Source organism: Aotus nancymaae, unplaced genomic scaffold, assembly GCF_030222135.1.
Source record: "Aotus nancymaae isolate 86718 unplaced genomic scaffold, 86718_ANA_hifiasm-v0.15.2.pri h1tg000029l, whole genome shotgun sequence".
NCBI lineage: Eukaryota > Metazoa > Chordata > Mammalia > Primates > Aotidae > Aotus > Aotus nancymaae.
Genome location: NW_026988442.1, coordinates 76,823,502 through 76,845,735, shown reverse-complemented (window position 1 = coordinate 76,845,735; position 22,234 = coordinate 76,823,502). Strand labels below are relative to the sequence as shown.

Genomic DNA, 22,234 nt, shown 5'->3' with positions numbered 1-22,234 from the left:
TGGTTTCTTGAATGAGTAGCTGCTTGTATTACTTTGTAGCAACAGATTGTATTATGTAGAATACCTAACTTTTTTGGCCTATCCTCTTTGAACTAGAAAAGACTAATTGAGGTCTGTTTCTGAGAACCAATATGAAATGTTTTTGATAGCATCAGATACCCTTGCCTTAAAAGATTTCAAGCACATTTTCTTGAATTTAAATTGCTGACTTGTATTCCTTAAGCAACCTTAGAAATAAATCACTGCTTATATCTGCATGAATATTATGTACTTCATGAGTACACTTAGTTGATTAGCTATTTCAGATTTTGCATCTACTATAGACATGGGAACTCTTTTTTAACATCTTAGGAAGACAATTCTCATGATACTACACTATTTCCAGTTTTTTTGTTGTTGTTGTTGTTTGTTTTGTTTGTTTTGAGACGGAGTTTCGCTCTTGTTACCCAGGCTGGAGTGCAATGGCGCAATCTCGGCTCACCGCAACCTCCGCCTCCTGGGTTCAGGCAATTCTTCTGCCTCAGCCTCCCAAGTAGCTGGGACTACAGGCACGCGCCACCATGCCCAGCTAATATTTGTATTTTTTAGTAGAGACGGGGTTTCACCTTGTTGACCAGGATGGTCTCGATCTCTTGACCTAATGATCCACCCGCCTTGGCCTCCCAAAGTGCTGGGATTACAGGCGTGAACCACCGCATCCGGCCCATTTCCAGTTTTTATCCAAATGAAAAGCATACCTGCTTAAATTGCTAAGTAATTTTTAGGATGTCTTTGCTGAGAGTATTTGGAGGCTCTTGTTAGGAAGAATCTTTGATTATTTCTCCTGCTTTCTGCCTCAGAGACTTTCTTGGGAGGCAGTAGGATTTAATGACTACCCAGATGAGGGATCAACAAATCTCACACTTGAATTAAATGAGTTCACAGGATAATAGGTGCTAATCTCATGTGCCCTAAGATGGGCTTATTTAGACAGGGATTTCTGCATTGGAAAAGCAGCACATTCTCTGGCCTTGGATACCAAGCTATGATACTAATGTGTTAATTTGAGGATCACATTCTGATGACAAATAAGTGAGCCATCTAATTGCTGTAAGCTGACCTATATGGAAGCCAAAATCAAAAGGTTGTTTTTTAAGTTTCCCTGGAACATCTCTTTTTTAATAAATCCTGCCAGTGGGACTGAAAAGCGCAAACTATTTTCGGCCTAATATTATACATTCGTTTTCTACTCTGCAGTGTCGATTTGGGAACAGCCAGGTTTTGCCTCTGCCCCACCTCCTTTCTATAATTTACTGTTTACCTATTCTACCTGACAGATTCCTTAAGTAGGTTGATAAGATACGTCGAAGATTGAATGGCTAGGAGTAATTCTGTTCTCATACAGGCAACTTAACATTCACTGTGGAATCTATTGATCTCAAAATGTTGAGGGCCGTGTGATTTCCTCTATTTTCAAGTTTGGGGCGGAAGCTCAAAACTCCCGAGCATTGCCACTTGAGGAGTTTGTTTAATTTGATTTGCCTATTGCTTAATAAAGAGTACATTCTTATTAAGTGATGAGTACATTCTTATTTTTAATGCATTTTTTTTTCAAGCAGCTTCATTTTATTAGAAAACTTCCTATGTACTCATTTGTTGTAAACAGTGATTGTGGGGTTTCATTTTCTGAATGTGACTCCCAACAACAATTGAATAGGATGTTTGCTAATAGAAAATCTGAAACAGGAGTATGTGTATATGGCATCAATTAGTCATTGACTTTAATCTTATCTATACAAGGAACTAATAAAATTTGTTTATTCACAACATAAATCCAAGACTCTAACATGTCAAGTTAATGTGAATCAGAAGTGACTTTCAGGCGGGGTGCAGGGGCTCATGCCTGTAATCCCAGCACCTTGGGAGGCTGAGGTGGGTGGATCACCTGAGGTCAGGAGTTGGAGACTAGCCTGGCCAACATGGAAAAACCCTGTCTCTACTAAAAATACAAAAATCAGTCGGGTGTGGTGGTGCATTCCTGTAATCCCAGCTACTTGGGAGGCTGAGGCAGGAGAATCTCGAACCCAGGAGGCAGAGGTTGCAGTGAGCCTGAGATCGCACCACTGTACTCCAGCGTGGGTGACAGAGCGAGACTTTCTCAACAACAACAAAACAATTAAATTTGAGTCCCAGGAAATGTGAGAAGATCTCTAGTATAATTGACTCTATCCAAGTAATTTCATGTATCATCAAGGAGTGCAGGCTTTGGGATCAGATGGTCCATGTTCTAGTCTCAGCCCTACCACTTCACAACAGAATGGCATTAGGTGAATTACTTGACCTCATGCTTTGATTTTTTTCCCTACAAAGTGTTAGTAGTAGTACCTGTTCATAGAGTTGTGTAAGGCTTAGATGGTCGAGGAAGGCTAGATAGAATAGATAGCATTAAAGAGAATCTAATAGAGGGATAGATTTGGGATATTGGATGGAATGATGAAGGCCAATCCAGGTGTATAACTGGAGCATATTAAACACTGCATCCCTACTGTGTCCAGAATTCTTTTAAACTGCATTCTAATTTCTATTTTGGGGTTTTCTTGTCTAACCTCCTGCATGACTCCCATAAAAACCACAAAAATAATTATTATCTGGGAGGGAAACTATCCATTTAAATTTTTTTTATTTTTTGAGACAGGGTCTCACTCTCACCCAAGCTGGAGTGCAGTGGCGTCATTTTTGGCTGCTTGTAGCCTCTGCTTCCCAGGCTCAAGCGATCATCCAACCTCAGCCTCCTGAGTAGCTGGGACTACAGGCATGTGCCACCATGCCTGGCTATTTTTTTTTTTAATTGCATTTTAGGTTTTGGGGTACATGTGAAGAACATGTAAGATTGTTACGTAGGTACACACGTGGCAGTGTGGTTTGCTGCCTTCCTCCCCATCACCTATATCTGGCATTTCTCCCCATGTTATCCCTCCCCAACTCCCTGCCCCCTGCTGTCCCTCCCCTATTCCCCCCCACCCACGGACTCCAGTGTGTGATACTCCCCTCCCTGTGTCCATGTGTTCTCATTGTTCAACACCTGCCTATGAGTGAGAGCCATGCGGTGTTTGATTTTCTGTTTTTGTGTCAGTTTGCTGAGAATGATGGTTTCCAGGTTCATCCATGTCCTTACAAAGGACACGAACTCATCTTTTTTTTTTTTTTTTCTGTAGAACAGGGTTTTGACATGTTGCCCAGGGTGGGCTCAAGCCATCCACCCACCTCAGCCTGCAAAAGTGCTAGGACTACAGGTGTGAGCCACCACACCCAGCCCCTTCAAAAATATTTAATCATAAGCTGTTCTTTAGGTTGCTTGCCAACTTCCCTCCCCATCCCAACAATTTTCCTACACCTTCCACTTGAAAGAAGATGAAAGCTAATTGCAGTAACTTTGATAAAGTAGAATTAGGATGGAAAAGTCACTTATTTTAAAATACATTTCCAGGCCAGGCATGGTAGCTCACACCTGTAATCCCAACACTGGGAGGCCAAGGCGGGCAGATCACCTGAGGTCAGGAGTTTGAAACCAACCTGGCCAACATGGTGAAACCCCATCTCTACTAAAAAATAGAAAAAACTTAGCTGGGCATTGTGGTGCGTGCCTGTAGTCCCAGCTACTCGAGAGCTTGAGGCAGGAGAATCACTTGAGACTGGGAGGCAGGAATTGCAGTGAGCCGAGATGGCACCACTGCACTCTAGCCTGGGCAACAGAGCAAGACTCTGTCTCAAAATAATTTATTAAAAAAAATTAAAAATAAAACATTTTCAGCCTAAATGTAACAAATATTTTTTTATATCACAGTAAGAGATTTGTCTCACTGGTGCTGATGCCAGTAAGGGCTTGTTCTATTAACATAAATTGGTTGGGTTTTAACTTTACAAAGTGAGTAATTCTAACCAAACTCATCCATGTCCATTGTTTATTCCTTCACCCTCACCCCCTGCACTTTTCAATATAAAATAAATTGTATGTTTTTGTTTTAGCTGTAGCATATGGTCTGCCTATTTCTTCCCCTCAGGACCACCTCCCAAAACAATGTAGGGCCTCACTGACAAAAGGTTCCTATCAAATGGACATGAAATTAAGAGGCTTACTTAGATATTTCAGATGTTCAGACACAGTTGAGGAGGTCCGTTTTCTTTAATCTTTCACGTCAGCCTGTTAGTGACTGCCTTATGGATGAATTCAGCCATGGATTTTCACAATGTTGTGATGTCCTGTCAATAGGAAAAAGTACTATTCTCTATAAACTTCACAGTGTGATGGCATATGCAAACTTTTTCTAAACTTTATTACCAGTAGAGAGAGAGGCTGCTTACACCAGGGATTTTTAAATTAGCAGAATCACCTGGAAAGATTTTTTTAAATACAAGTTTTTGCATTTAAATAGCTGCTTTAAACTGAATTAATACTTGTAAGCGCTGCTCATATGAAGAATAAAGACAGCCTAGTAGGTGACAGCAGGTAGCCTTTAGCTGCTCATTGAGCAGATTAAGTAGGTTATTATCTTGGAGCTACTCATTACACAGTGTACGACTAAAGTATGTTAAAGTTAAGGAGATGCTGTAGATCTACTTTTTAGAACTTGGGAGTTAAAATGTCTCTGGGCTTGGGCCCAGAGCATACAGGAATTTAGTACATAAATGAATTTTCAATGTGATTGAAAACTCAGGCTGTTGTGCCTGGTGAAAAGGGTGATGTCCGTGGAAGGGAAGACTATATTACTGCTAGGTGAACAATGAAAAGCTTTCACACCATTCAAGTACTCAAAATCAAGAACTGGACCAGTGTATCAGCATCCCAGTGGTATTTCACTGGACTCTGAGTAAAACTAGATGTGACTGATACCATTTATAAACTATAAGTTTGTGGGAGACATCAGGAAAGAGCTTTATGGGTGGCAAATCCCAACTCCACCTTGAGTTGGATAGCCTTGAAAAAGCTAGCTCTGAAGCCTGCTCTTTATTTAATAAAGGGAGAAAGATGCTACCATTCCAATCAGCAGCCAGAATGAAATGATGAGCCTTTTTCTGCTAAGAGCTCAGTGAATGCTAGCCCTCCCAGCCCCAACCTACCTCCACTCCCAACCTCCTTTCAGACCCTCTTCAAAAGGAAGGAGCAGTAAGAACACATGTGGACAATGATCATGAAGAGTGTAATTCCAAATAATTGGTCATATCTTAAACACAGTGAATAACAAAAACACAGAAGCTTTGAGGACCAAGCCTTGCCTGTTGAAAACTTCAGCTTTTTTTTTTTTTTTTTAAGATGGAGTTTTTTTGGGTTTTTTGGTTTTATGTTTTTTGTTTTTTTGAGGTGGAGTTTGGCTTTTGTTGCCCAGTCTGAAGTGCAGTGGCTCAACCTCTGCCTCCTGGGTTCAAGTGATTCTCCTGCCTCAGCCTCCCAAGTAACTGAGATTACAGGCACATGCCATCACATCTGGCTAATTTTTTGTATTTTTAGTAGAAATGAGGTTTCATTATACTGTCCAGGGTGGTCTCAATTTCCTGACCTCAAGTGATCCACCCGCTTTGGCCTCCCAAAGTGCTGGGATTATAGGCATGAGCCACCCCACTCAGCTTTTCCAAAATTGTATTCAGTATCCTTATACCTCAGTAGAATAGGAGTAAACTTGTTAACACCAACTTTGTGTGTCCCTTATTGTGATCTCTATACACAGTATTAACAGGTCTTATTCTTTGCCCTTTCCTCATAGGGTTTAACAGGCTTGATTGTAAATAGTAAGTTGCTTTAAAATCCAATACAGTATTTAGATTTGAAAGAATGCTGAAGATCCCTCCAAAATGGAAAAGAAATAAGTCCTACCCTTTCAAAATTATGTTGTTTCTGATCACGTTGAGATGCAAGTAAGTAAAATAAAGGACATATTCATCCCTTAATTTCTTTAAATATGAAAAAAAGTGTACAAATTTGAGAAAAGTTATACCTACAAAGATTCATCTAATGTTACATATTCAAAGTAAAATCTGTTTTTACCTCACCTGGGCTGCATTTCACATTTATTTCATAAAAACTAAAGCATCTCGGTCTTGACAAATCCTGATATTAGTACTAGAATACTCCTAAAGTTAGTTCGTAGTTGTGCCGCCTTGAAATGATGGCAGCCAATAAAAATATCTGTGGCCATAGCTTAGAACAATAGATGACAGCCAGGTGCGGTGGCTCATGCCTGTAATCCCAGCACTTTGGGAGGCTGAGGCGTGGATCACTTGAGGTCAGGAGTTCAAGACCATCCTGGCCAACATGGTGAAAACCCATCTCTACTAAAAATACAAAAATTAGCCAAGTGTGGTGGTAGGTGACTGTAATACCAGCTACTCGGGAGGCTGAGGCAGGAGAATTGCTTGAACCTGGGAGGCGGAGGTTGTTGCAGTGAGCTGAGATCATGCCACTGCACTCTAGCCTGGGTGATACAGCAAGACTCAGTCAAAAAAAAAATTGCTTAATCCACCAACTTAAAATGGCTTGTAATACTATTATCTCATCCATGCTCACTTTTGTGAGGTCTACTAATGTTCTAGGTATGGCAGTATTTGAAAGTATTTAAAGGATGACCTCATCAGAGGTAACTATTCAGATGAAGTGAGCAAAGGTCTCTGGAAAAGTTTGTGTGTTGATTCATCCTTCCCTTATCAGACCTAGCTTTTGTCCTACCAACTGGTTCTGCATGTGGTAATGACCTGATTCACTCTGCAAATAGATGAAGAATTCAAATCACTACAAATAAGCTACAGGGAAAGCAGCCCAAGGTTTATGATGCCATCTTAACTAGCACAATTTCTTGGAGCCATCTGAGGAGTTCTGGGACCCTCTGATAATGAAATGCCCTCACCTCCTCCTATCAGGCCTTGAGCCTCCTAGAATCTTTAAGGGTAAGATTGCTGCCAAAGTAAACAATCTAGAATCTTTTTAACTTACCTTCCTGCCTTCCTCTAATCTGCTTTGGAATAATTAAGTAAGCATCTTTACTCACCAAGCAAGAAAATGTAAGTTGTTTTTACAATTTATTTTAAACTAACAACATTAAAATTGACAGGACAGGTGAAAAATAAAAGGAAATATCATACAAAGCAACAGTATGTAGTTCCTGGACAATCAAAACTGTAAACACTGAAATATGTTTTGTTGTTATTAAGAAAATGTTTTCTGATACTGTGAGTAATCATGACTAACACTTGAGGAGGCTAATTTATAACTAAAACTTTCAGTTAGTGATACCATAGATCTGGTTAAACTGGGTTAGACTGAATTTCCAGTAGGGAAACAAAGATCCCTTAGCCATCATTCCCCCCAATTAAGCAATAAGGGAACATCTGCAGTGGAACTGGGAAGGAAGTCTTGATGTATATTCAGTGGCTCCTCTCCAAGAAGGAGTGCTTCAGGAGCTGGAGGGCAGAAGGTCGCTCATGCTGGTCCCTAAGAAGGGAAAAACACATTAGAAGCAGTAGCACCCAGTAATGAGAATGCTAATGAAATCTACTTAACTCAAATGCAAACTTTTAAAGATGGAAATACAACTTCTGACCGGGCGCGGTGGCTCACGCCTGTAATCCCAGCACTTTGGGAGGTTGAGGTGGGCGGATCACCTGAGGTCAGGAGTTCAAGACCAGTCTGACCAATATGGTGAAACCCCGTCTCTTAAAAAATAAAAAAAAAAAGAAAGGAAGAAAAGGAAATACAAATACAACTTCTGATAGTCAAACAGACCTGGGTTGAGTCCAGTCTCCAATTTTTAACTGTGTAAACTTAAGCAAGTGACTAAAACTCTCCTCATCAGTAAGAGGGAAACAATAATACCTAACTCATTGGGAGAATTAAATAACGTATATACAACTTTTAAACAATAGCATGGTACTTGTTCGAAAAGTGGTAGCTATTGTGATTGAAAACTAGGCCCCATTTTCCATTGTACTTTTGTTCAATTGGTTTGTAGTATAATTTACATACGGCAAAATTCTCACTTACTTTTAAAATTTAGAAGCATTAAAATCCAGAAATGAAAAGACTTTTAAAAATAGATTTTCAAATATGCTTTGGTGATTAATTGAAATAATTCCATTTTGGGCACTCCTGGATTAACATAAGATAAAGGGAGACAGTTGTTCAGTACTATTGTGGCATAGCTTTTTTCTTCCAAGAAATTCAAAAGATTTTAGAAAGGTATCAGTCAATGAGCCAGTTAATGAACAAATGAGCTAATGAAATAGTCAATAATTAGCTGCAATGGCTTATTCCAGAGGCATTGTGTTGGTTCAGTTGGCTATCTTTTGATTTTTTTTTCAGATGCATAAATATTTATTAAGGCCTTAACGAACAAGTAACTTCCCCTACCCGTCACATTGTGCAACCACTTTTTTTATTGATAATAATGAGTTTATCATTTCTATGCATCAGGAACATTTCAAGTCCTCTCTTCTAGCTATTTGAAATACAGAATACATTGTTGTTAATGACAGTCACCCTGCTCTGTTATCAAACATTGGAACTTATTCCTTCTATCTAATTATATACCCATTAACCAACCTCCTTCATCCTCTCTGCCCCACCACATACACACCCTTCCCAGCCTCTGATCACTATCATTCTACCCTCTACCTCCATGAGATCAACTTTCATAGCTCCCACATAAGAGTGAAAAAATGTGATATTTGTCTTGCTGGACCTGGCTTATTTTACTTAAGATAATGAACTCCAGATCCATCTGTGTTGCTGAAAATGATAAGATTTCATTTTTTTTATGGCTGAGTAGCATTCTGTTGTGTATATATACTATGTTTTCTTTATCCATTCATCTGCTGAGGGACACTTAGGTGGATCCATACCTTTGCTATTGTGAGTAGAGTTGCAATAAGCATGAGGATGCAGGTATCCCTTACATACAATAATGATTTTTCTTTCCTTTGGATACTCAGTAGGAGGACTGCTGGATCATATAGCAGGTAGTTCTATTTTTAGTTTCTTGAGAAGTCTCCATACTGTTTTCTGTAATGGCTGTATTAATTTACATTCACACCCAACAGTACATGAGTTCCCTTATCTTTACATTCTTGCCAGCATCTGTTATTTTTTTGTGTTTTTTCTTTTTCTTTTTTCTTTTTTTTTTAAAGACCAGCATCCTATCAAGCTGAAAGCCTCAAGGGCTGACAGCTTTCCAGGCTGAAGGCTTTTTTGTGTGTGTTTTTAATAGTAGCCGTTTAAACTGGGATAAGATTCCTTTGCCGTTCTAATTTGCATTTCCTTGTTGATTAGTGTTGTTGAGCGTTTCTTCATACACCTGTTGGCTATTTATGTCTCCTTTAAAGATCTGTTTCTTGTTGAATGAACATTTTGCAAATATTTTCTCCCATTCAATAGGTTGTCTCTTCACTCTGTTGTTTCCCTTACCTTAAAGGCACAGGCAACAAAACCAAATCTAGACAAATGGAACTATACATTAAAGAGCTTCTGCACAAACCAATGCCCTGGAGTGTTTCCCTTATGTTTTCTTCTGGTAGTTTTATAGTTTTGAGTCTTATGTTTAGGTATTTAATCAATTTTGAGTTGATTTTTGTATATGGTGAGATAGGGGTCTAACTTCATCATCTGCATATGAATATTCTGTTTTCCCAGCACCATACATTGAAGAGAGTGTCAGTTCCCCAGTGTATGTTCTTGGACCCTTTGTCAAAAACAAGTTGGTTTACATATGGGGATTTATTTCTGGATTCTCTATTCTTGGCTCTCTGAGCTCCTTTTGGGTTCCACACAGATTTTAGGATTGTTTCTTATATATTTCTGTGGAAAATTACATCGGCATTTTGACAGAGGTTGCATTGACTCCATAGATGACTTTGGTTAGTATGATCATTTTAACAATATTGATTCTTGTGACTCATGAGCATTTGTTTGTGTCTTCAATTCTTTTCATCACCGTTTTGTAGTTTATTTCATCAGTGTTTTTCTCCTCGTAGAGGTCTTTCACCTCCTTGGTTACATACATTCCCAGGTATTTTATCTTATTTTTATAGCCATTTTAAATGGATTTCTTTCTCAGCTACTTTATTGTTGATATATAGAAACACTACTGAATGTTAATTTTGCATCCTGCAACTTTACTTAATCTTTACTGAAACGATCTAAGAGTGTTTTGGTGGAGTCTTCAGGTTTTTCTAAATATAAGATCACGTTATCTGCAAAGAAGCACAGTTTGACTTTCTCTTTTCCAGTTTGAATGCTTTTTATTCTTTCTCTTGCCTAGTCACTCTGGCTAGGACTTCCAATACTGCATTGAATAGGAGTGGTGAAAGTGGGCATCCTTGTCTTGTTCCCGTTCTAAGAAGAAAGGCTTTCACCTTTTCCATATTCTATATGATGTTAGCTGTGGGTTTGTTATGTATAGTCTATTATATTGAGGTATGTTCTTTCTATGCCTAGTTTGTTGATAGTTTTTATCATGAAGGAATGTTGGATTTTAGAAAATACCTTTTCTGTTTTTATTGAGATGGTCATATTGTTTTTGTCCTTCATTCTGTTAATATGATGTATCATGCTTATCGATTTGTGTGTGTTGAACCATCGTTGCATCACTAGCATAAAACTCACTTGATTATGGCATATTAACTTTTTGATGTGCTGTTGGGTTAGATTTGCTAGTATTTTATTCAGGAATTTTGTATCTGTGTTCATCAAGGATATTGGCCTATAGTTTTCTTTTTTTGTGTGTGGTTTTTGCATCCTCGTCTGGTTTTGGTATCAGGTAATTCTGGCTTCATAGAATTAGTTAGGGAGAATTCCTTCCTTCTCAATTTTTTGAAATAGTTGGAGGATAACTGGTGTTAGTTCTTCTTTATGAGTTTGATAGACTATGGCAGTGAAGTCATCCAGTCCTGGGCTTTTCTTTGTTGGGAGACATTTTATTACTGATTCAATCTCATTACTCATTATTGGTCTGTTCAGGTTCTCTATTTCTTCCTAATTCAATCTTGTATGTGTCCAGGAATTTATCCATTTCCTGTCAGTTTTCCAGTTTGTTAGCTTATAGTTGTTCATAATGGTCTCTGATGGGTTTTTTCATTTCTGTGGTATTAGTTGTTATGTCTCCTTTTTAGTTTCTGATTTTTATTTGGGTCATCTCTCTCTTTTTTTTCTTGATTAGTCTGGCTAGCAGTTTATTAATTTTGTTTTTTTAAAACCAACTTCTCATTTCACTGATCCTTCGTATTTTTTCTCTATTTCATTTAGTACTACTCTGATCTGTATTATTTTTCTATTAATTTTTTAAATTTTATTTTTATGTTTTGTGGGTACATAGTAGGTGTATATATTTATGGGCCACGTGAGATGTTTTGCTACAGGCATCCAATTTTGTCAAATAATCACACCATGGAGAATGGGGCATCCATTCTCTCAAGCACTAATGCTTTGTGTTATGAACAATCCAATTACACTCCTTTAGTTATTTTAAACTGTACAATTAAGTTATTAATGACTATTGTCTCCCTGATGTGCTATCAAATAGTAGGTCTTATTCATTCAATCTAACTATTCTTTTTTATTCCTTCCCTACCTGCTCCACCCCTACCCTCCTACTATCATTCCCAGCCTCTGGTAATCATCCTTCTACTCTATGTTCATGAATTTAATTGTTTTCATTTTTAGATCCTACACATAAGTGAGGACATGCAATGTTTGTCTTTCTGAGCCTGGCTTATTTCACTTAACATAATCTGATCTTTATTTCTTTTCTACTAATTTGGGGTTTGGTTTGTTCTCTTTTTCTTCTATTTCCTCGATTATTTATTTAAATTTTTATACTCTTTTTAAAGACAGGGCCTTGCTCTGTCACCCCAGCTGCAATGCAGTGGTGTGATTATGGCTCACTGCAGCCTTAAACTCTTGGATTCAAGCAATCCTCCCACCTCAGCCTCCCAAGTACCCCAGCTAATTTTTTTTTAAAAGACAAGATCTCACTTTGCTGCTCAGGATGGTCTTGAACCCTTGGGTTCAAGTGATCCTCTCACCTTGGCCTCCTACAGTGTAGGGATTACAAGTGTGAGACACCATGTCAAGCCAATCTTCATACATTTTTGATGTAGGCTTTTATTGCTGTAAACTTCCCTCTAAGCATTACTTTGCTATGTCACATAGATTTGGGTATGTTGTGTTTTGATTTTCCTTTGTTTTGAGAAACTTTTAAATTTTATTCTTAATTTCTTCCTTGACCTGATGGCCATTCAGTAATATGTTGTTTAGTTTCCATGTATTTGTACAGTTTCCAAAGTTCCTCTTGTTATTGATTTCTAGTTTTTTTTTTTTTGAGACGGAGTTTCACTCTTGTTACCCAGGCTGGAGTGCAATGGCGTGATCTTGGCTCACTGCAACCTCCGCCTCCTGGGTTCAGGCAATTCTCCTGCCTCAGCCTCTTGAGTAGCTGGGATTACAGGCACGTGCCACTATGCCCAGCTAATTTTTTGTATTTTTAGTAGAGACGGGGTTTCACCGTGTTGACCAGGATGGTCTCGATCTCTTGACCTCGTGATCCACCCGCCTCGGCCTCCCAAAGCGCTGGGATTACAGGCGTGAGCCACGACGCCCGGCCCTGATTTCTAGTTTTATTCCATTGTGGCTGAAAAAATACTTGGTATGATTTTGATTTTTAAAAAATTGTTGAAACTTGTTTGGCAGCCTAATATATGGCCTATCCTGGAAAATAATCCCATGTGTTAATGGGAACATTTATTCTGCAGTTGTTGGATAAAATATTCTGTAGGTATCTGTTGTGTCTGCTTGAGACATCTAGTGAGAAATCTAGTGTTTCTCTGTTGATTTTTTGTCTAGATAATCTCTTCAATGTTGAGAGTGGGGTGTTGAAGTCCCTATTTATGATTGTATTAGAGTCTATCTCTCTCTTTAGACCTAATAATATCTGCTTTATATATCTGGGTGCTCTGGTGTACGGTACATATATATTTAGAAGTGTTACATCCTCTGATGTAACATCAGAAGTGTTATATCCTCTGGGTGAATTTATCTCTTTATCATTATATAGTGACTTTGTCTCTTTTTATGGTTTTTGACATGAAGTGTGTTTTATCTGATATGAATATAGCTACTTGTGCTCTCTATTGGTTTCTAGTTGCATGAACTATCTTTTTCCATCCTTTCACTTTCAGTCTATGTGTTTCTTTACAAGTAAAGTGAGTTTCTTGAAGGCAGCATATTTTTGGGTTTTTAAAAAAATCTGTTCAGCCATTTTAATTGGAAATTTTAATCCATTTATGTTCAAGGTTATTATTGATATGTGATTACTTATTCCCATCATTTTGTTAATTGTTTCTGGTTGTTTTTGTTTCTTTCTTTCTTTCTCTCTTGTTATCATTGTTGTTTGCTGGTTTCTGTAGTATTAACATTTAAACCCTTTCTCTGCCTCTTTTGTGTGGTTTGCTCTACCAGTGAGCCAGTGAGTTTTACACTTTCATAAGTTTTCATGATAGATATGACCTTTCACTTCCAGGTATAGGACTCTCTTAAGCATTTCTTGTAGGGCCACTAACGGTGATGAAGTTTCTCAGTTTTTACATGTCTGTGAAAGACTTTCTTCTTCATTTTTGAAAGATAACTTTGCTGGGTATAATATTTTTGGCTGACAGCTTTGTTTTTGTTTTTATCCCTTTCAAAACTTTTAATATATCATCCCATTCTCTCCTGGCCTGTAAGGTTTCTGCTGATAAATCCACTGTTAGTCTGGTGGGGGTTCTTTTACACGTTATTAGATGCTTTTCTTTTGTTGTTTTTAGAATTTTCTCTTTGACTTTTGACAGTTTGACTGTAAAGTACATAGAGAAGACGTTCTAGGTATTTTCTATTTGTGGATCTCTTAGCTTCCTGTATTTGAATGTCTAAATCTCTTGCTAGACCTGGGAAGTTTTCAGCTATTATTTCTTTATTTTATTATTTTTAAAAATTTTATATATATATATATATATATATATATTTTTTTTTTTTTAAAGTACAGATGGAATTTCACTATGTTGGCCAGGCTGGTCTTGAACTCCTGACCTCATGTGATTCACCCACCTTGGCCTTCCAAAGTGCTGGGATTACAGGTGTGAGCCACTGCACCCGGCCTATTATTTCTTTAAGTAGATCTTCTGTACTGTTGGTCTTCTCTTCACCTTTTGGAACAACCAAAATTGTATATTTTTGTCTGAATGGGTTATTTCAAAAGATCTGTATTCAGGTTCTGAGATTCTTTCTCCCGCTTGAGGTAGTCTATTGTTGAAGCTCTTGAATGAATTTGCACATGCAGTGTAACAGTCACTTCTTTTAATTTTTTGCATTGGCTTTCATAGGGGAAGACTTTTTCTTGAAGATGTATCTATAGTGTTGATTGGATAGGATGCTTTGGTTTTGATTCTGGGTGTATGCAGTAGTGTGGTCTTGATATGATTTATTCAGCTGTAAACAGTGCCAGTGCTGCCTGTAATTTCCTCAGTGGCCTAGTCTATGATTGTTAGTGGAATCTGTGGTGAGGTTTTGCCGGAGACTGGCATGCCAGGTGGGCCAGTCCTCTAGCCTGAGTGGTAGCAGTGGTGTGTCAAACATGCCTCTCCTTGGGCCCCTGGGTAACATACATGGGCACTAGTCTTAGTGGGTCCAAATGGGCCAATTCTTGAGCCTCCAAGCCTTGCTCAGGTCCTGGAAGTGGCAGTGGTGGGCTGGGGGGTGAATAGGTCCTTAGACTTCTGGGGAGCATGCATGGTATGGGCAATGGCAATAGTGGTAGTGGGATAACATGTGGGCTCCATAGCAGCAGATACTGGTGTTAGTAGTAGCTGCAGTGGGCTGGATGGGCCAGTCCTCAGGCCCTCAAGAGGAATGTACAGATATCAGCACTGATAGAGCAGAGAATCCCCAGGCCCCAGGCAGTATGCTCAGACACCAGCGGGGGTGCTGTTCTGGGCTTGGTTGGCTTTTCCTCAGGCCCTCTAGTGGTACACTCAGGTATCAGCAGTGGTGGGCAGGGTGGGGTGATCCCCAGGGGCCTGGCATGATGATTGGGTGGCTGTAGCTACGGTGGTGGTGGGCAAGGGGAGCCTGTCCTTAGGGCACGTGAAAGTGTGCTATAGCCCTCCTACTGGTTGGAGCAGAGCTGCTGTCAGTGGCAGCAGCTTCAGGCAGGTGGCTCTCAGGTTCCAGGGAGCTCATGGTTTGGTTTCTAGTGGTGGCAGCAGCTACAGCCAGGAAAGCCAGTCCTCACGGCACATGCAAATGTGCTGCAACCCTGTTGCTGAAGCAGGTAGGGTCACTGCCAGTGGCACACACTTCAGCCTAAGTAGAGGCTGCAGTGGACAGCAGCAGAGCCTGTCCTCGGAGCATGTGTGTGGCAGCCCTGCTGCTAGAAAGGCTGGGGTTGTTGTCTGTTATAACCACCTGGGGTAGGCAGTTCTTAGGCTCTGGGGTCACATGCTTTGCCTTCCTTTGTCCCAGGAGCAGCTTCCCTGGTGCACTGCACTGTTGTTTCTGGGGTGCAGGACACCTTGTGTGCAACAATGCTGGAGATCTGGCCACTCCACTGGGTACAACTGGCATCACACTCCTGCAGCCCGTCAAGTAAACAGAAGAAGATGTAAGTTGGGTTCCAGGGATGTGGAGTTGCAGGGGCTGTTGAGCCCCAGGGCAGGATGGAGTCTGGTGTGGGCTGGATTCTCAAAATGGTGCCAGGCGTTAGCTACTTAGAACTCAGGGATGTGTGGGACCTGGTTTGAGCTCTCTCTCTGGAGCAATGCTGTCACATGGTTTCCAGGCAGTTCCACATGCTAGTCTCAGTGTCTGCAAGGACTAAAGGGTTCTCCCATGTCTAGGACTGCAGGAGTTCACTGTGAGAACGTGGACCACTGGGGATCTCTCACCATTTCCCCACACTGGGGAGCCTCTCTGGCCTCTCGGCCAATCTCAACCAAACTGGTTGCCTTGCTTCCCTTTTCTTCCATGTCCCAGGTGTTTCCTGTCACTTCTCTGTTGATATCTAGTGCTCTCTCTTAGATGCTGTATTTGAAATGTGGTTATCTACTTGCCATTTTAGTTCTTTGTGGTGGAAGCAAGTCCCAGATGCCTCTAGTCAGCCATCTTGAAGCCCCTCCTTTTTCGATAATTTTGAAAGCAAAAGGGCCACCAGATCATTTTCCAGGTGAACATGGGAAATAAATACTTTTAATAAAAGTATTTTATTTTGTGTAAAAGTATTATATTTTGTGTCATTTCAAAATTAAAAACAAAAACAAAAATCCGCAGGGCGCGGTGACTCACGCCTGTAATCCCAGCACTTTGGGAGACCAAGGTGGGCGAATCATGAAGTCCAGAGTTGGAGACCAGCCCGGCCAACATGGTGAAACCCTGTCTCTACTAAAAAATACAAAAAAATCAGCTAGGAGCGGTGGCAGGTGCCTGTAGTCCCAGCTACTTGGGAGGCTGAGGCAGGAGAATTGCTTGAATCCGAGAGGTGGAGGTTGCAGTGAGCTGAGATCGTGCCACTGCACTCCAGCCTGGGTGACAGAGCAAGACTCCATCTCAAAACAAAAAAAAATATTTCACCATCTGGAGGCCCTTTCTCCTGCTTTCAAAATATGCATAAATCTCTCCCTTAAAAAAAAAAAATTCTGTCCTTGAACTGGATACCATTTCTAGCTACCACTGTCACACCCCCCAACTTTTTTTTTTTTTTGAGACAGGATCTCATTCTGTTGCCCAGGCTAGAGTGCAGTGGCATGGTCACAGCTCACTGTGGTCTCAACCTCCCAGGCTTCAGTAATCCTCCCCCTCAGCCTTCTGAGTAGCTGGGACTATAGGCATATGCCACCATGCCTTGCTAATTTTTAAATTTTTTGTAGAGACAAAGTCTCTATAAAATGTTTGTTGCCCAGGCTGATCTTAAACTACTGAGCTCAATGTTATCCTGCCTCAGCCTCCCAAAGTGCTGAGATTACAAGAGCGGGCCACTGTGCCTGGCCCATCCCATTTTTAAAATTGCTGCCAAATGTCACTAACAGGACTAAGCTCAGTGACTTTCTCCCAGTATTCTTAACCATTTGGCCCATTCCTCTATAGAAATTGCCCTATCTTGAAATTAACCAAATTTAATGAGCTCATCCTTTTTGTCATTTCTGTAGCACTTGAAATATTCACTACTCCCTCCTACCTAAAACTATCTCTCTTTAGATTTATGGGAAACTCTGTCCCCTTGTTTCTTCTTACACCTTGGGGCAACTCCCCTCCCTTCCTCCCTCCCTCCCTCCCTTTTTCCCTTCCCTTCTCCAGTTATGTGCTAGACTTGATGCCATGCATTTCTGTTAGTTTTCTTTTCTTTTTTTTTTTTGAGACAGAGTTTCATTCTTGTTGCCCAGGCTGGAGTGCAATGGCACAATCTCGGCTTACTGCAACCTCTGCCTCCCAGGTTCAAGCGATTCTCCTGCCTCAGCCTTCTGAGTAGCTGAGATTACAGGCATGTGCCACCATACCTGGCTAATTTTTGTATTTTTAGTAGAGACGGGGTTTCTCCATGTTGGTCAGGCTAGTCTTGAACTCCTCACCTCAGGTGATCCACCCACCTTGGCCTCCCAAAGTGCTGGGATTACAGGCGTAAGCCACCACGCCAGGTACATTTCTGTTAGCTTCCATTGTGAGCATTTTCAAAAATATTTTCCTTAGCCCTATAATTTTTTTATGACTATAGCTATCAACCTTATAATGACTTTTTTTTTTTTTTGGAGACAGGGTCTCACTGTGTCCCTCAGGCTGGAGTACATCTCGGCCCACTGCAGCCTCAACTTCCGGGGTCAAGCGATCCTCTCATCCTCTCACCCCAGCCTCCTGAGTAGCTGGGACTACAGGCATGCACCACCATGCCTGGGTAATTTTTGTATTTTTTGTAGAGATGGGGTTTTGCCATGTGATCCAGGTTGGTCTCCGTCTCGAACTCCAGGACTCAAGCGAACCATCCACTTCAGCCTTACAAGTGCTGGGATTACAGGCATGAGCCACCACACCTGACTGTTATAATATTTTTTAAATGTGTGCTTCTAATCTTAATTGCTTTTCTGAGCTCCAATTCCATAGCTTCAAATGTCTCCTTACATGAGATAGGGAGGGTTTAGCTACCTCCCCTGTTCTTCTCTCATAACTGTGATTTCTCCCATTATCCAGACTCAAAACCATGAAATCCTATCATCCTGCTCCGTTACCAAGTCTTGACTCACCTTTCTTTGAAATTTTCTGGAATCCTTTACAATCTCACTGCTTCTACCACCATCAGCATCCAAGCTCCAGATTTCTGCAGAACTTTCTAGTCTCAAGCAGCATCCATTCCAGGCCCTTCGATACATTGCCATCTGACCTGCCTTCCCAAAGACCCTTTTCTTTATGGCCTTCTCTTTTTTTTTTTTTTTTTTTTGAGACAGAGTTTTGCTCTTGTTACCCAGGCTGGAGTGCAATGGCGCGATCTCGGCTCACCGCAACCTCCGCCTCTTGGGTTCAGGCAATTCTCCTGCCTCAGCCTCCTGAGTAGCTGGGATTACAGGCACGCACCACCATTCCCAGCTAATTTTTTTTTATTTTTATTTTTAGTAGAGACGGGGTTTCACCATGTTGGCCAGGATGGTCTCGATCTCTTGACCTCGTGATCCACCCGCCTTGGCCTCCCAAAGTGCTGGGATTACAGGTGTGAGCCACCGCGCCCGGCCTCTTTATGGCCTTCTTTACCCAAAAATCTTTTGCAGCCCCCTGCTCCTTGCTGCCTATTGCAACGCAACTAAACTCCTTGGCCTGACTTCCCAGAACTTAGCTTGTCCACAGGAGTACCCCCTCCATGCTTATTTGTCTCAGCTTCCCCAAGTTCATTCCTGTTTTATTTAGATTTTTCCTAGTCTGTGCCTGATTACCTCTATTTCTGAATCTTTAAGAGTGCCTCGCCCTTTATTTTCTGGCTATCCATATCTCCAAGGAGTATTGATACCAGGTGAGATGCGAGGGTCCTCGGGGTCTTCACCATAGAATTTTAGGAGGTAATTATATACTCATATATGACTCTAATTAGGTAAGGTATGTTAGTATTCTTCCTAATGATTATTAACTGTAAACTCCTAATTTCGTGCCCTATACTCTGCTAAGCAATTTACGTGTACTGTTTCACTTAACCTTCACATTAACCCTGTTAATTTATTGTTAGTGGTGTGAATTGTATATTGCTTAGTTTATGAAGCAATGGTTCAAAAGGAGAGCCATAAAAGATTCCACCTTTTCTCTTTAATCATGTGGGGTGTGTGTGTGTGTGTGTGTGTTTAATCACAACTTGAAAGAAAATCAGACTAACAATTGATTTCTAGCTGTGAGTCAATAATATAGGTAATTATTAAATTCAGAACAAAGCAACTACAATAGTTTTAAGAGTTAACACCATCTCTAAAAGTAGTACTGATCTATATGATATTCCAACACATTTATGCCCCTTTTGTCAGTTTGTTTTTTTTGGAAAGGATGGGCAACTCGGTGACTGGGGGGGGGATCTGTCCACAAAATCCACGCTGGGAAACCTAAGGTGTCTCTGCATCTAGCAATGCCCAGAACTGTAGCCCTGGACTGGCATTCCTGCCCTGGCCCATGTGATCATCCTGAAATCAGCCAGGACAGGCTGATACACATGTGCTGGGAGAAGGAGACAGAGCCTGAAAGAGAGGCACATTCATTGGCAGAGAGGGTGACCTGCAGATTCTAAGATTCATTCAGAAAGGCAAAATGAACCCCCTGGGAGTTGGAGGTTGCCATATGTGCTTGCTGAAAGATGGGACACTGGAGCTTTTCATCTAGGGATAAGAAGGCACACAGGAAATTGACTTTGAGTCTCAGGCCTTTCTTGTCCTCCAACTAAATGTTGAGCCTCGCCAGGTAAGTAGGTTTGGGGCTGCTGGTGCGGTAGCCTAGAGTGGGCTCCAGCACCTGCAGCCCTACTCCTTAACTCTTCCCCACCCCATGGGTACACACTTTAACTAGAGCCATCTCTCTGCTTTTATTTTTTTCTTTGATTTAATATTTTATATGAGCAGAGAGTACCTGGCTAAAAATTTGAAAAGCACAGCACTAATCTCCATTACATTACATTACAGTTACAGTTCTAACATTCTGCCCAGAATTTAATTTCATAGATATGAGAGAAGATAAGGAAGGGGAATATAGGCAATTTTCTAAGGCTCTTCTGATTCACCAAACACTCCCCCACTTGATGCTTGAAATCTCCAATTAGACATTTATTTCATTGGCTCAAAATGTTTCCCCTCACTTTAAATTCAAGGAGATGTCATTTCACCCTAGCCAGTTCCTAGGAAGATGTCTTATTGGTAAATAAGTACATCTTTTTTTTTTTTTTTTTTTTTTTTGAGACGAAGTTTCTCTCTTGTTACCCAGGCTGGAGCGCAATGGCGCGATCTCGGCTCACCGCAACCTCTGCCTCCTGGATTCAGGCAATTCTCCTGCCTCAGCCTCCTGAGTAGCTGGGATTACAGGCGCGCGCCACCATGCCCAGCTAATTTTTGTATTTTTAGTAGAGACGGGGTTTCACCTTGTTGACCAGCATGGTCTCGATCTCTTGACCTCATGATCCACCCGCCTCGGCCTCCCAAAGTGCTGGGATTATAGGCGTGAGCCACCTAGACCGGCCATAAGTACATCTTTAACAAACTTTGCAAGCCCATTGCTTTGGGCAAGTATTGATAGAACTTGAGAAGACATTTAATGGAGGCACTTTCTACTTGAAGCATTGCCTCCTATACCCGGATACAACGATGAACACAGTTTCCCAATGTGACTAATTATGATGACTTTCAGCACAAAATCACTCTCTACTTGATTTCATCCCCAAAACAGAGCTTTTAATGGGCCGTAACTTTCAGGTGAAATGTCAGCCACTTGGAATCTCTGGGAATTTATCCTCCTCCTCTTGTTTTTAGTTTCTTACCTGGTCAGACACATGCGCACAAAGTCTGCTGCGTTTTCTGAGAAGTGGTCTGGTAAAGAAGGCATCAGCCCCCGGTGTGCTCCGATGTAAAACATGGCGGCCATCCTGTCCATGGAAGCCAGTGGAGGCTTCCCTGTAGCCATCTCAAACACAGTACAACCAATGCTCCAGATATCTGATTTCCTTCCATAGCCAGATTCATTGATGACTTCTGGGGCCATCCAATATGGAGTCCCATGCATGGACTTCAGCATGTCACTGTGGGTGCCATTTAAACCTGCCCAGGCCAAACGCTTGGCGCAGCCAAAGTCAATCAGCTTTATTATTCCAGTTGGCATGAGCATAACATTATTTCCTTTGATATCACGATGTACCACACAGTTCTCATGGAGATAAGCAACACCTTGCAGAATTTGTTTTGTATATTTACAGAACACCATCTCAGGCAATGGCCCAAAACGGTTTATAATACTAGAGATTGAGCCGCCAGGAACAAACTCCATGAAAATGCTCACAGTATTCTCTTGCAAGCATGTCCCCAAATAGGCCACAATGTTGACATGTTTCAGTGCTTTGAGCAAATCTAGTTCTTCCTGTAGTTTCCGGTATTCCCTTTCAGTAGCTAATTTATCAGAGGTATCCAAAGCCACCTGTTTCACAGCTATTAGCTGTCCTTGGCTAGTGAGACCACAGTATACCTAGAAGCAAACCAATATCTTGTTATTAAATTAATGACATAACTTATTCACAAAATGTCTCAGATGACACTTGACTTTCCCCTCTCCTCCTAAACCCTTGTCTTTCTCTAAGTTGTTACCTCCCTTCCTAAATGCAAAGTATTTAAGCAAATTCAATGTTTCAGTGGAGCCAAGATGGGTATGAGAAACATGGTAAATGGATGTCTTATTGACTTAAGTCAAGTGGCTTGGATTGGCTAGAATCCTGGCTTCATCTTTCCCCAGCTGCATAACTTGGGATAAATGTGTAATCTTTTGACTTCAGTTTTTCTCATCTGTAAAGGTGAGGTAACAATACTTGACTCACAGATTTCTTTTTTTTTTTTCTTTTTAGACAGGGTCTTACTCTGTTGCCCAGGCTGGCATGCACTGTCATAATCACAGCTCACTGCAGCTTCAATCTCCTGGCTCAAGCAATCCTCCTGCCTCAGCCTCCTGAATAGCTAGGATCATAGGTGTGTGCCACCACAC

At 40.9% G+C, this 22,234-nt stretch overlaps 1 protein-coding gene across 1 annotated transcript in view; it reads right to left on the bottom strand.

Annotated features, from left to right (window-relative positions):
* Positions 1 to 7,133: 7,133 nt before the first annotated feature.
* Positions 7,134 to 22,234, bottom strand: part of MAP3K19 (mitogen-activated protein kinase kinase kinase 19) — a 60,408-nt gene continuing 45,307 nt past the window's right edge. Inside the window, exons 9-10 of the mRNA XM_021667931.2 lie at positions 21,027 to 21,724; positions 7,134 to 7,459 (exon numbers count right to left, since the gene is read on the bottom strand). Coding sequence (XP_021523606.2) covers positions 7,393 to 7,459; positions 21,027 to 21,724 — 765 coding nt within the window. The 3' untranslated portion in view covers positions 7,134 to 7,392. The remainder of the gene's footprint in view (positions 7,460 to 21,026; positions 21,725 to 22,234) is intronic.